The 13,906-nt window shown below is 43.5% G+C and overlaps 1 protein-coding gene across 6 annotated transcripts in view; it reads right to left on the reverse strand.

Annotated features, from left to right (window-relative positions):
- Positions 1 to 5,533: 5,533 nt before the first annotated feature.
- Positions 5,534 to 13,906, reverse strand: part of HMG20A (high mobility group 20A) — a 67,837-nt gene continuing 59,464 nt past the window's right edge. For 5 of the 6 annotated variants that reach the window (XM_074232463.1, XM_074232464.1, XM_074232466.1 and 2 more), the window contains exons 9-10: positions 13,753 to 13,895; positions 7,720 to 9,908 (exon numbers count right to left, since the gene is read on the reverse strand). In XM_074232463.1, the coding sequence (XP_074088564.1) occupies positions 13,759 to 13,895 (137 nt within the window). In that variant the 3' untranslated portion in view covers positions 7,720 to 9,908; positions 13,753 to 13,758. Of the gene's footprint in view, positions 5,614 to 7,719; positions 9,909 to 13,752; positions 13,896 to 13,906 lie in introns of those variants that run through there. The other variant, XR_012477704.1, reaches the window with a different exon arrangement.

The following is a 13,906-nucleotide window of genomic DNA, read 5'->3' on the forward strand; positions in this document are numbered from 1 at the left end:
GGAGGACATAGCAGAGGGAAGATGGCAGGTCTGTGATCTTACTCCTTACCAGGATTGTTGACTATTCACCAAGTGGTGTGAGCCCTTAACACTTTTTTTTAAGGTTTTTGCAGGGCAACAGGGTTAAGTGACTTGCCCAAGGTCACATAGCTGGGTAATTAGTAAGTGTATGAGGCCAGATTTGAAGTCAGAACCTTCTGACTCCAGGGCCAGTGCTCTATTCACTGCATCACAGAGCTGCCCCTGCCCTTAGCACTTTTAAAAGATGCCTTGTGGTTCTGTTTGATTTTTTAAATTTCTGGTTGTAAATTTTCTCTCCCCCATCCCATTCATTAAGAAGGCAAGAAAAACAAAGCCCATTATGTAAACATGTAAAACAAATACCAAATTGCTATAGTTATCGCTCCCCTACTGCCCCCTCCCATAGAAAAGAAAATATCATTTACTCTCTCCTCAGAGAACATCAGTTGTTTATTTGAGGTAAGGAGCACATTTGATCATGAGTCTTTTGGAATTAAGATTGGTCATTGAGTTGATCAGAGTAGCTAAGTCTTTCAAAATTGATTGACAATATTGCTGTTTCTGTATAAATGGTCTCCTGATTCTGCTCACTTCACTTTTTTATTTAATTGATATAACAGGTTTTTCCTGAAACCACTTCTTTCATCATTTCTTTTATAATATGAGAGCATTCCATCACATTATTACCCCATAACTTATTCAGCCATTCATCAATTGAAAGCATCCCCTCAGTTTCTAACCCTTGGCTACTAAAAAAAAAGGTATTATGTTTTTGTATACATGAATCCTTTTTCTTTTTCTTTGATTTCTTTCGGGTATGGAATAGTAATGTTATTTATTTGCTAGGTGAAAGGGCATGCAGTTTTAATAGTCTGAAGGAATAGTTTCAAACTGCTTTTCAGAATGGTTGGACCAGTCCATTGTTGTTGTGCTGTTTTATTCATTTCAATTGGGTCTAACTCTTTGTGACCCCCATTTAGGGTTTTCTTGGCAAAAATCCTAGGATAATGTGCCATTTCCTTCTCCATCAACAGTGCATTAGCATACCTCTCCTTTCACAATCTCTTCAGCATCTTGTCATTTTCCTTTTTTTAATCTTAGCCAATCTGATAGGTATGAGGTGTTTTAATTTGCATTCCCTATTAGTGATTTAGAGGCTTTTTATAAATATGGTTGCAGATAATGTGATTTCTTCCTCTGAAAACTGATATTCTTAGAGTCATTTACCAATTGGAAATGTTTTTTATTCTTGTAAATTTGACTCAATTTCCTATAAATTTTAGTATCCCCACTTTTCTTTCAAATTTGCTGCATTGGCTTTGTGCAAAAAAAAACCCATAATGCAATCAAAAATTATCCATTTTACTTGTGAACCTTTCTATCTTGTTTGATCGTGAACTCTGCCTTTCTATAAATCTGACAGGCAACTTCTTACATCCTTCACTAATTTGCATTATGATATATCACCCTTTAAGACCCATACCCATTTGACCTTCTCTTGTAAATGGTGATGTTGGTCTAGGCCTAATTTCTGCCACCTCTTTCCAGTTTTCCCAAGTTTTCCTCAATCAGAGAAATTAACTTAATCTCTCTGGACAGCTCTTACCTCAATTTCCTCATCTGGAAAATGGGCACCCAGGGAGAGTGTAGGAAGGTTCCTTCCAGATTTAACTTGTGATCCTTTTCCAAAGACTGATGATCACATCTTCACATCACAATTTTCTTACCCCAATAGCCTGGGTTGTCATTTTCTAAGATGCCCTTTGGTTTGAGCCAATACTGAAATTGCAGGTGCAATTTACAGGTAGCAACAACAGGAGAAAGATTAGAAAATATGGTCAAGCAAGTTGGACTGGTTGCTGGCAAACCAGCAACCAAGAACAAAGAAGTCTCATCTTTAGGCTGAGGGTCCATGGCAATGTCAGGTCAACATAGCAAAGGTCTTTGGAACACATTCAATAGTAGACAGAAAGGGGACTATTGGATCATTTCTGCTTTCTTTAATAAAGTTCAGGTCTTAGCAGTCAAGTCAGCCTGGCCTATCTCTCTTGACTTCAAAGGATGAGAAATGACATAAATGTATTTAAGAAAGTGATGGAGAGCAGGAAATCATTATAGTAATCTGCTCTCTGATAAACCCAGAGTCCAGCTTCTGGGACAAAAACTCTCTTCAATAAAAATTGTTGGGAAAATTGGAAGTTAGTATGATGGAAACTTGGACTAGACCAACATCTCACACCCTATACCTATATAGAGAAGATCAAAATGGATACAGGATTTAGACATAAAACACAATATTATAAACAAACTAGGAGATCAAGGAAAAGTTTACCTGGCAGATCATGGAAAGGGAAGTAGTTTATAACCAAGGAAGAGATGGAGAACATCATTAAAAACAAACTAGATAATTTTGATTAAATTAAAAAGCTTTTGCACAAACAAAACCACCATAACCAAGATCAAAAGAAATGTAGAAAAATTGGGAAACAATTTTTACAGCTAGTATGTCTGACAAAGGACTCATCTTTAAAATATGTAGAGAACGGAGTCAAATTTATAAAAAAAAACCAAGCCATTCCCCAATAGAAAAATGGTCAATAGATATGCAGAGGCAATTTACAGATGAGAAAATCAGTGACCCAAAGTCATATGAAAAATCGCTCTAAATCATTACTGATTAGAAATGCAAATTAAAGCATCTCTGAGATACCATCTCACACCTCTCAGACTGGCCAATATGACCAGAAAGGACAATGATCAGTGTTTGAAGGGATGTGGGAAATCTGGGATACTAATTCATTGTTGGTGGAGCTGTGAACTCATCCATCCTTTCTGGAGAGCAATGTGGAATTTTGTCCAAAGGGCAACAAAAATGTGCATACCCTTTGATCCAGCAATACCACTACTGGTCTGTAACCTGAAGAGATGATGAAAATGGGTAAAAGCATCAGCCGTACAAAACTATTCATAGCAGCCCTGTATGTAGTGGCAAAAAATTGGAAAATGAGTCAATGTCCAACAATTGGGGAATGGCTGAACAAATTGTGATGTATGTATGTCATGGAATACTATTATTGTTCTATTGGAAACTAGGAGCAATGGGAATTCAGGGAAGCCTGAAAGGATTTGAATAAACTGATGATGAGCGAGATGAGTAGAACCAGAAAACACTGTACACCCTAACTGCAACATGAGGGCGATGATCAATCTTAATGGACTTGCTCATTCCATCAGTGCAACAATCAGGCACAATTTTGGGGTATCTGCGATGGAGAATACCATCTGTAACCAGAGAAAGAATTGTGGAGTTTAAGCAAAGACCAAAGACTATATCTTTAATTAAAAAAAAATGATCTTACTTTGTAATTTTTGCTAGCTTTTACTTTATTTTCCTTCCTTAAGGATATGATTTCTCTCATCACATTCAACTTAGATCAATGTATACCATGGAAACAATGTAAAGAACAACAGACTGCCTTCTGTGGGGGATGGGAGTAGAAGAGCAAAATTAGGGGGAAAATTTTGTAAAACTCAAAATAAATTAAAAAAAGTGGTGGGTTTGGCATTTACTAATTGTTTGAGCTGAGGTTAAGATATCTTTCTGAACCTCAGGTTTCATTTGTCAATTAAAGGTTTTTGGTTGCCAAAATGGTAAGTTGTAGAGGGAGGGATCACATTGAAAACAGATTTTTGTTGTTCAGACTTTTCAGTTGTGTCTTACTGTGTGATTCTCCCATTTAGGATTTTCTTGGCAGAGATATGGTTGGTCATTTCTTTTTTGGTTGGGTTTTTTTTTGCAAGGCAGTGGGGTTAAATGACTTGCCCAAGGTCACACAGCAAGGTAATTATTAAATATCTGAGGTCAATTTGAACTCAGGTCCTCCTGACTCCAGGGCTGGCACTACCTAGCTGCTCCCCATTTGCTTTTACAAATGAGAAAACTGAGGCAGAGAGTTGTGACTTACCCAGAGTCACCTAGCTGGTGAAGCAGGCTAAACTGGTTTGACCGCTAAGACCTGAACTTTATTAAAAGCAGAAATGATCAAATAGTCCCCTTCCTGACTACTTTTGATGGTCTACATGTTTCCAAGACCTTTGCTATGGAAACCTGACAGTGCCATGGACCTTGAGTCTAAAGATGATATCTCATAGCTCTTGTCTTGTTATCTGGTTTCTCAGCAACCAATTCAACTTGTTAAGGAATTTGAACTCTATGGTCAGGCCCTCCATCCACTTTGCCACCTAGCAGTCCAGACATCATAGACACATTGAAGTGTTGAATTATTGCTCATCTCTGACAAGATTCCCATTTCTTCCTGTTGTAAGGGCCCTAGAATTCGAATCCTCCTCTGAAGATGGGGATGGGATGGTAAGGTGAGAGGTGGTATTACAAAGACCCTGACAACTAAGGAAGATGTGATCATCTGTCTCTGGAAAAGGATCACCAAGTTAAATCTGGAAGGAAGCTTCATGATCATATACCATTTAATCTTCTTACACTCTCCCTGGGTGCCCATTTTCCAGATGAGGAAATTGAGGTAACAGTGGTCCAGAAAGATTAAGTAAATTTCTCTGATTAAATTCAATTAGTATTACTTCCAACTAATGCTAGGTTGCTTCAGATTTGGGATAAGCTAAGTACCCAGGGAATACTTTGTTCCCTTTCTTTTTTTTGGGGGGGGGGAATGTTTCTTCTCCCTCTCCCTTTTCATCCTGGCAAGTCCAGGAAAAGTGTAGAGTTCTACTGCATATTTTTACCCTAGCTGCCTTTTGTCTCTCTTCCTCCTTGAAGACAGCACTAAGAGGCACCCTTGGCAGGAAACCATATGCTGATTCTGCAAACCCTTTGGGTTGGGCTATCCCCATGGCAACTTGCTTTTCCTCTTTACTGTGTGATCCTAAACACATTTCAGTCAAATTTCTTTAGTATCAACTTCCTATGAACTGTTCCAAGATTTTCCAAGTACCAAAACATGGAGAAACTATATACATACAGACAAACGTAGCCTGCTGTTCTATGGCAGTTGATGGTTAAGAGGTAAGATTCAAGAGTCCTTAGAGTCTAACTTGATTTTACAGTTCAGTAAAATAGTCTGAGGTTTCTGAGACTATGTATTTGGAGATCAAAACACATACCTAAGATCCTAACTTTGTAAACACAGGGAAAACTCCACCCTGCCCCTCGCCTTGGCTTCTGTAGGACACGGGCAATGAAACCTGTGTTGTCCCCTCATTGGACTGTCTTGAGGAGAGGGTTTGGGAAATATCAGTGTAGTGGTAGTGTGATCTATTTGCTGCCCTGTATTTTTATTGGCTTAATCACTTCCTAGGATGGAAACTTCCTCTACCAATGTGTTTTCACAACTCCGATTTGCCAGAGGCACAGAGAGGTTTGGTAACTTGCCCACAACTGCCCAACTACCATGTGCCAGAGGACTGGACCTAGACAGGAGTTTCTTACACTGACTGGACAAGATTACGTTGCCTCGTTCATATTCACAAACATGCTTACTTCCATCAATAGTGCTGCTCTTTAATCCTCGATTCACAGCCCTTGAGAACTGGAAGGGGCCTTTCCACTCCATCCAAAGGCTGCAAAGACAGGTGAAGAGATTGAGTTCTAGAAGTAAAGTCATTGGGGTACTTCTTCAGTGGCAGAGCAAGGGCTAAGACCCAGGGATCCTGACTCCAAGTCCAATGCTCCTCCCACAATCCCATGCTGCCTCTACGAGGTCATCTTCCAGAAGAGTAAACAATTCCTTTAAACGTGTCCCCCCCATAAAGCTGGATATTAGTGCAAGACTCAACTCCAATGCTTCTGAAGTCTTAATAGCGTCTATCCATTTATTTATTCAAAATGGAGACACTATGAGCTGTGCAAGACAGTCTGGTTACCCTATGGAATAGGAAACTATGGCTCTACTGTTCACTGAATATCTTTACACACCATTCAACTGTGAGGTCCTTGACAGCAAGGGTTAGTCCTAATTTTTGCATACTGAACATGCTTCCCAGTCTCCCTTCTCAGCTACTTCCACCATCTTTGACAATTCTCTATCATTTACAGAACTGCGGTATAAAGAGAGCTAAAAGATCTACTGTCAACAAATGGAAAACACACAAATTGCCAATAAACCAAACATAAAAGGGAAGACCAATGAGAGGGAAAGTGTGTTAAGAGTTATTTGACTTTCCTGGTTCTCAGCTCTCTCATCCTGCGCATTTATTTTAATGGCTAGTCTAAACAGTTTGTATCGGGGTAGACTCATTAACAGCTACAACAAAAAAAACCCACTCCCCAGATTAAAATCCCCTCCTTTTTGGACAGGAAATCCGGCTTCAGGAATAGGAAGTAGCAAAGCCTTTCCCAGTCTCCTCCATCCCTGGAGAAGCATTATTATCCCTGTGTTCTAATTCAACAGCTGCAGAGCAGTTAAGGAAAGAGGGGGAACAACTGGCGGAAATGTTCCTGCTTGTTTGTGTTGATTTTAAACCAAACATTACTGGCCACCAGCTGTTGATGGGTGGCTGGAAACATCAACTCAGAGGGAAGTTGGCCTTCTGCCTTGGAGGATGGACTCCTCATGGTTTTTGGAAAACCGTGTCACACAAAGGCTATTTGTTAGCTATTTGTGCAGGTGTGTGGGGGCATTCTGAGTTGGCCAGCAGTCAACAAACAGGTTTGGAACTGGGTTGGTGACCAAGTTTAAGACACACCTAGTGTCACCTCCACTGAGCCCACAGGATTTACAGCCGGCAGAGTCTGAGGCCCAGAGACCAAATGGACTGGCAAAGCCAGAGTTAAACCCAGGCTCTCCTGCTCTAAACCATGTTCTTTCCCCACTAACTAGCCTTCCACTGTGGGGCTGGGCCAACAGAGAGGAAGAACCCACATACTGGATGCTGGGGGGAAAAAAAAGAGAACTGCTCACTCCTAACTCATCTTAGACCTGTAATCTTATACTTGTCAAAATGCTCTACCCAACCCCATCTCTACTGAATGTCCTCTGCATTAGCCCCCTCAGCAGGTCGCACGAAAGCACAATGGTGCACGTGGGCTGAGCCCCAGAGAGAACTGAGTGGAACCTCCCCTGCCATCCCAAACTCAGGATTAGAACCAGTTTCAGGTCTTTAAAGAACCCCACATGTGAAAGCTGTCCACAGATTCCTCAAGGAAGCAGGTGTCTTAAACATTCTTTCATTTGCCAAAAGAACATTACCCACGGGACAGAATCTAGTCCTCAACTTTACAAATAGCAGAATTCACTTTTTTTTATCTCAATGTTGGAGTCTCACTACATTAAAATGAATTACACGGAGGCTAGGTGGCGCAGTGCAAAGAGCACTGGCCCTGTAGTCGGGAGGACTGGAGTTCACATCCTGCCTCAGACACCTAATAATTACTTAGCTGTGGGACCTTGGGCAAGTCACTTAACTCCATTGCCTTGCAAAAAACCCCCCTCAAAACAACAAAAAAGAATTATAGCTCATCATGTTGTTATTATGAATTAAAAAAAAAAACAGAATTCACCAACAGGTTAAGACACACTTTGAAAAAGCAATTGGTAAAATGAATGTGTTATTGATTGTGAAAGCACAACAGGACTGGTGATTAATGGAAAGTTGACAAAGTCTCAGACAAAAGGCGGTACTGCTAGAATTTTGCCCATTAAAATGCAGTTAAGATGGAATCAAAAATAGATTCAATGTTGAAAAGTTTTAATGAAACAAATGTCAAGCAAGCACATCAATTTCTAATGAACAAAACAAAGAAAATCTAGAAGCTTAATTACAAAGACACTTGTACGGAAACTCGGCATTTCAGCCACTCCAGACACAGGGACAACACACGGATTTTTCTCTTCATGTCAAAAACGCCTTTTGACTCCCTGCTCCCAAAACTGCTTCTTATGGGAGTTCTTTTATTTAAACAACGGAGAAAAATTTCTATCACAGAGGTGATAATCCATATCTTGACAAGAAAAAAAACAACAATGAAGAACAGTCACATCTGTGTCATCAGGAGCCAGGAGTCAGGGCTCAAGTTCTGTTATCATCTCATGGAGCGCCTCCATGATGAGAAGTGGGAAGAGGAGGAGGAGGAGGAGGGAACCTAAGGTTGGCTCCAAAGCACCCGACAGACCATCTGTGTGTATTCAGAGGTTTGTGTTCACAGGTATGTGTAAGGGCTCTGATGGTGGCAGTTCCTGTTTGCGTCACTGATTCTGTAAAGGCTTCATGCCACTGGCATGCCCACACCCTGCCCTAAGTTGTGGAGGAGGTTTCACAACACTCAAAGCTGGGAGTAACTGAAGAAAGCCTCAAAGCTCTAATGAAGCTTCTTCATCCCCTCAAGTGTCTCTTATTTATACACTTGAGGATAAACATGAGGCATATGTGGAGCCAAGGCCAACGCCAGGGGGACAAGAGAGTGCGGAGAGGAGGGGCCAGATGACGCAAGGGAAGGAGTGATCAGTTACTTGTCACAAAATCCAAAAAGTGGCTAGGCTCTTTTGTGTCCCTGGCTAGGCTTGGCCACGATGGACTTCCCCTTCCTATCACTGGATGGCTGGACTGAGAATGGGGAACGGCCCAAATACAGGCCATTCCACATAAATCAAGGTTGGTCCTTAGACAGGAGTCTTTTACGGGTTATGAACACAAAGTCTAACTTGCTTGGGGGATGGTCCTTTTCAAGCCACAAGGAACAGGACTCTTTAGGTAAATAAAAAAAGTAAGAGGGTAATGTATGTGTGTGGGGGGCATCTTTTTTTTTCTCTCAAGAGAGTAAAACCCAACAGCTAAATAACACACTGGCAAGACTAGCTAGTGGAATGCTGAGATTGGAGAACCCCCCACACTGGCAGCTCATGCTAAGGCCCTGGGCTCCTTCCATTTGAAGGCCACAATCCACTGGCCACTTGGACTTCCTTGAGTGACTGAGGTAAGCAGGTGGAAACCCTTATCTGGCTGGCCCTGCAGCTCAAAACAAATCACTGTGAGGAGAAAACAAGAGGCTGCCCCTTCTGTATCCATTTGTTTTTCTAAAGGCTAAAGATGGAAGGTGAAGGCAAGGAAAGTTCGTCCATACATTTGTCACCTAAGAGTCTGTATGCAATGAGGAGTCTTCTGGAAATGAAGGGTGTTCCTTCTGAGTCCACGAATCAGCATAAATGAAAGAAAACAGCCACAATCTCACTTTCCACGCAAGATCAAAACGCTGACAAGTTCAAAACACCAAATGGGAAAGGCAGTCTTGATAACATGCTAACACCTCCTTCTAGATCACAATGCTCCCTAAGAAAGGAGGGGTGACAGAAGCCCTACTGGCCTTGGAACACGCATACACTTGGGAGAGATCCCCAGGAAGCCACGGCTCATATGGGGTCGGAAAGTAGAACAAGTGACCAACCAACTCCAGTCAGAACCCAGAGAGGGGTTCCCCCGATGACAAGAACACATGGCTTCCACGTTACAGCAGGCTGTCATGTGAGGGAAATTGTGTCTGCCAAGGAGGAGAAGCTCTCCCGAGGGGCATGGCTGACAGGCAAAGGGAAAGTGTCAGACACAACGATGAAGGCTTAAAAACAAACAGTGACAGGATGGGCAGGGAAGGCCCATTCTGCATGGCCTTTTCTCTGCAACAGAAACTGAAATGAGAGGAAGCTGAGGCTGTGAGAGCCCCTGGATGCTCCCAGAGCCTCAGCCAAGGACGAGCAGTGGAAACAGCATCCCAACGCACCTCGGGGTGCTCCGTGGCTTTCCAGGGGTGGGGGGAAGCTGGAATGCATGCAGAGGTCCCTTCTGCCCCCAGGCAGGCTGTTCCCACCACAGCTTCTCATCCTCACAAGCAGAATCACTTGCAGAATGTCCTGGAGCCACAGCACCTGTGGGTAAAGCCAAGGAAAACAGGAAAAGGGTGAACATCTCTTGGGAAGCAGCAGGGCTTGACGCCCAAAATGCTGATTTCTTGTTTTTCTGGACAGTAAATAGGAAAGGGCGAGGACAAAGGAGACGCCAGGCTCGACTGAGCCACAGCCAATTGGGGTCAAGGTGTGTGTGGCGGGGTTCCCAAGCAAGGTGCAACCTTGCCTTTCCATGAAGCTGGTGGGCATCTTGTAGGTCAGCAGCAGGTCACCTAGGATGAGAGAAGAGCTGCCAACAGGGACTGGTGCCAGGGATCTCAAATTAGGACCAGGGTTCAGTCCAAGGAATGTGTGGTCTACACCAACTCCCATTTCCTCCAACTATAAATGGACCTTCTGTCTGAATATAGAGACATTTCTTGGGTAAGACTAAAATAAGGACAGGCTAAGTACTTCATATGAACATGCATTACAGTAAAAATAAAATCCCATACTGAGAATGTTTTGAATGGGCAACATACATAGAACCTTTCCAACCATCGGGACCAGGCAAAAGCTCCTAAAATGTGTCCTTCATAGGCTTCCCCATCTCAGGCTCGCTTGCCTGGTGTCCCACCAAGGCGGCATCTGCTCGTCGTGTGCCAGGAGACCTGGGTGTGAATGCTGGCCTTGACGAGGACCACACCACAGTGCAGTCAACCTTTCTCTGTGTACAGCTTTTATTAGACTAGAGAGAATCCTAAGGATGGCCAACATTTATGCAGTACTTACATACACCATCTCATTCTGAGTCTGACAACCACCCAGGGAGGGAGGCACTACTATTTTCATCCTTGATTTACAGAGAAGGAAACAGAGGCATAGGGGAAGGTAGCAAATGGCTAAAGGATTCAAACTCGGATCTTCTCGACTCAGATCCAGCTCCTTCTATCATCTTCATGTGTTAAACAGAAATGTGAGTTGCTAATGACAGCCAGGGGATGCCTACATGGTGTGTTTATGTAAAGACACCAAAAGAAGCTCCCTCTGAAAGCAGGGGGCTCCCTGAAGCCCCTGCTGTTAATAGCCTGCTCCCTGAGGCCTTTGCCGTTTGGCTTGACCACACAGATTGCTCCAGGCAATGGTCAGTGTGGGAGTCCCCCTTTCTAGGAGTCTGGGTTCCCCGAGGGCCAGGCCTCACCTATAGAACCCTCTTGGGTAGATGCCCCTGTTGAGGATCCAGGTCTCTCTGGATCAGCTTTTGTCCCATTCAGGGGGTTCCCATCCTGACTCTGCCTCTGACATACGCTGTGACTTTCCTCACATGCCACATTCTCCATTTCCACCTTTGTAAAACAAGGGGCTGGGACTGCCAAGGCATCTCTGCAGCTCTGGTGTTCGGCTTCAGGACTGGCCTGGGCTTACACACCATTAACTTCCCTTCACTCACAAGCTCCAAACAGTGGATAAAACCTCTGCCAAGCTAGTGTCAGAGTAATTAATTGCACTATGAATACTGGGGACATCAGGCCTAGCTGTCTGTACATATTTGTATAATGAGGCCAAGCCAGAATTAATCACAGTCTTTGTAATTGTCTCATCTGACAGATTTGGGGGTGGGGCATGGGGGTGGGAGCAGAGATAGCTATTCTTAGTCATATTTGAGTGGCCAGAGGCTAAGAATCTGTAGTGGTCTAACAGTTCATATTTTCATCTCATTTTTCATCTCAAAGTATTAGTAGGCTGCAGTTATGGTAATACCTTTCAAAATTAAGCTTTTTTGGGGTGTTCTATGGCATACTCTAGGACAGTTACCATGCTGGCAACACCTTCCAAACCAAAAATCCTTAGCCCTGCCCCCCTGCTCCACCCCACAGTGACTGCCCTACAAGGACTGGAGAAGAAACAGTGTTATCCATTATTGCCTTTTTTCAGAATCTCTCACCTCCATCTCTCCCAGCTCTCTCTTTTTAAGCTTACAAGGATGCTAATTGAAAACGCTGTGTGAAAATGAGAAGGATGATGAGCTCCTGAAAATCCCAGGGATGGATTTACAAGCTGTTCCCTTCATAAGCAGTGGTGATAATGCCACTTCTTGAGTCCACTGGGAGCCCCGGCCATCTCTTCGAAGTACAGTCCGTTCCATCTGGCTACTCATTGGAAGGACAATAAGCCTTTTCCCCATCAAAGCCCAGCTGAGGATAAAGAATAATGAATTGTCCTTTGTGGTTACCAATACAAGGCCTGGCCAGAAAACATGGCCATGACCGCCTTTGTCTTTGCCAACAGTCCTTGTCCTGTTAGACAGACAACCAGGGATTTTTATTTTTTTGAGGTCATGCTGGTCAGGGCCCAGGGCTCTGCTGGACTGCCTAGACAGACAAATGGAGCATACCCTCATGCCTGGCAAGATGGTAATAAAGACTCAAATCTCAGTATCAAAGTGGTCAAGGGAAGCCTCAGTTTAGATCCTGGTCTGGTCTACAGTGTCCGTGTATATGGAGTGCGGTTCATTCCAGCTCACCCAGTGTGTGAGTGGGCTTATATGTGGCGGAAATAATAGGAAATCAGCCAAAAGCTTGGTCATGCTGCTGGGAGGCTGGTGAAAGGGGCTCTCAACTTCAGGGCTTCCACTGAAGTCCTGGGTTCAAATCAGAGCTCTGAATTTATTGTTTGTGTGACTGTGGGCAAAAGATCTTCCCCCCTGCTGGGGCTTTTTGTCAAGCTGCTGGTCAGGGCCTGCCGCAAGGTCTCTAAGGTGCTGTTGTAGGACAGTGTTGCGGCTCCGCTCCTGGAGCACATCCACCTCCAGCTTACCTTACAAATCACTGAGTCCTTTCATTTGATGGCTGGCATGACATGGGGGTACAGTTAAGGAACATGCTTCCTGGCACACACCCTGGAGGCATGTCAGGATCTGAATTCACCCAAGCTGTTTGCAGACCTCTTCCTACAATACTCCCCTGTGCTCTTATGGATAAAGGAAGGGCAGTTCAGAGGCCAAAGAAGGAAAAAGCAGCAGGGGCAGGATCCAAGCTCGGGTCCACAGAGAGCTTGCCCAGGGCTCTTCCCATACAATGGAGACCTGAAGTGTTACTGAGCTCAAGAAGCTGCATCTGGCTCTTCCTAGTCAGTAATTTTGCAATAAGTCCTTATTAGTCCTGCTTTACTCATCCTGACTGGTGTTCAGTCATGTCCAACTCTCCATGACCCCATTTGGGGTTTTCTTGGCAAGGATCCCAGAGTGGCTTCCCATTTCCTTCTCCAGCTCATCTTATAGATGAGGCAACAGAGAGAGGCAAATGGGGCGATGTGACTTGCCCAGGGAAACATAGTCAATAAATGTCTGAAGTAGGATTTGAACTCAGGTCTTCTTGACTCCACGCCTGGCACTCTACCCACTGCACCACTTAGCTAGCCTGCTTTAATAATAACAAAAAATTTTGGGAACTTAGCCAAGCACTTTCAAATATGATCATACAGCCTGATAAGACAGCTCTATAAGAACTATTCCACTTTATAGAGAAGATTCACTGACTTTCCCAGCAATAAGTAATCGAAGTGGGTCTCAGACTCAGATCTTCCTGACCCCCAAGTCCAGGGCTCTCTCCTCTAAACAAAGCCGAGGTTCCATTTTAAGAAGACTCCCATATCAATAAGACATAAAACCCAAACCAAAAAGGTTCAGATGGATGGATGCTTTCTGTCTGGTGATAAGCTTTTCCTCCAACACTAGTCACTAGTCATGAAAAAAGGCAAAAAGAAAGCTCTTTATTTCCCCTCCTCCAATCAGCTGCTTATTCTATTTGGAGACAACTGCTTGTGAGGCTTGAATTTCTTACAGATATACTTCCATTTAGTAAAGGGGGTCTGAGAGAACACTTACCGATCACTAGCGGTCAAGCCTGTTCACAACCTCTCGAACTGTGGCTATGAAGTTTTCATTGTCCTGGGGATTAGCTAGAATAATACTGTGCAATCTGTTCATGTATGAGTCAATGGTATCCACTGTGGGAGTCTCTCCACTTCCTGAAGTTGGG

Source organism: Macrotis lagotis, chromosome 4 (assembly GCF_037893015.1).
Source record: "Macrotis lagotis isolate mMagLag1 chromosome 4, bilby.v1.9.chrom.fasta, whole genome shotgun sequence".
In the NCBI taxonomy this organism is placed as follows: Eukaryota; Metazoa; Chordata; class Mammalia; order Peramelemorphia; family Peramelidae; genus Macrotis; species Macrotis lagotis.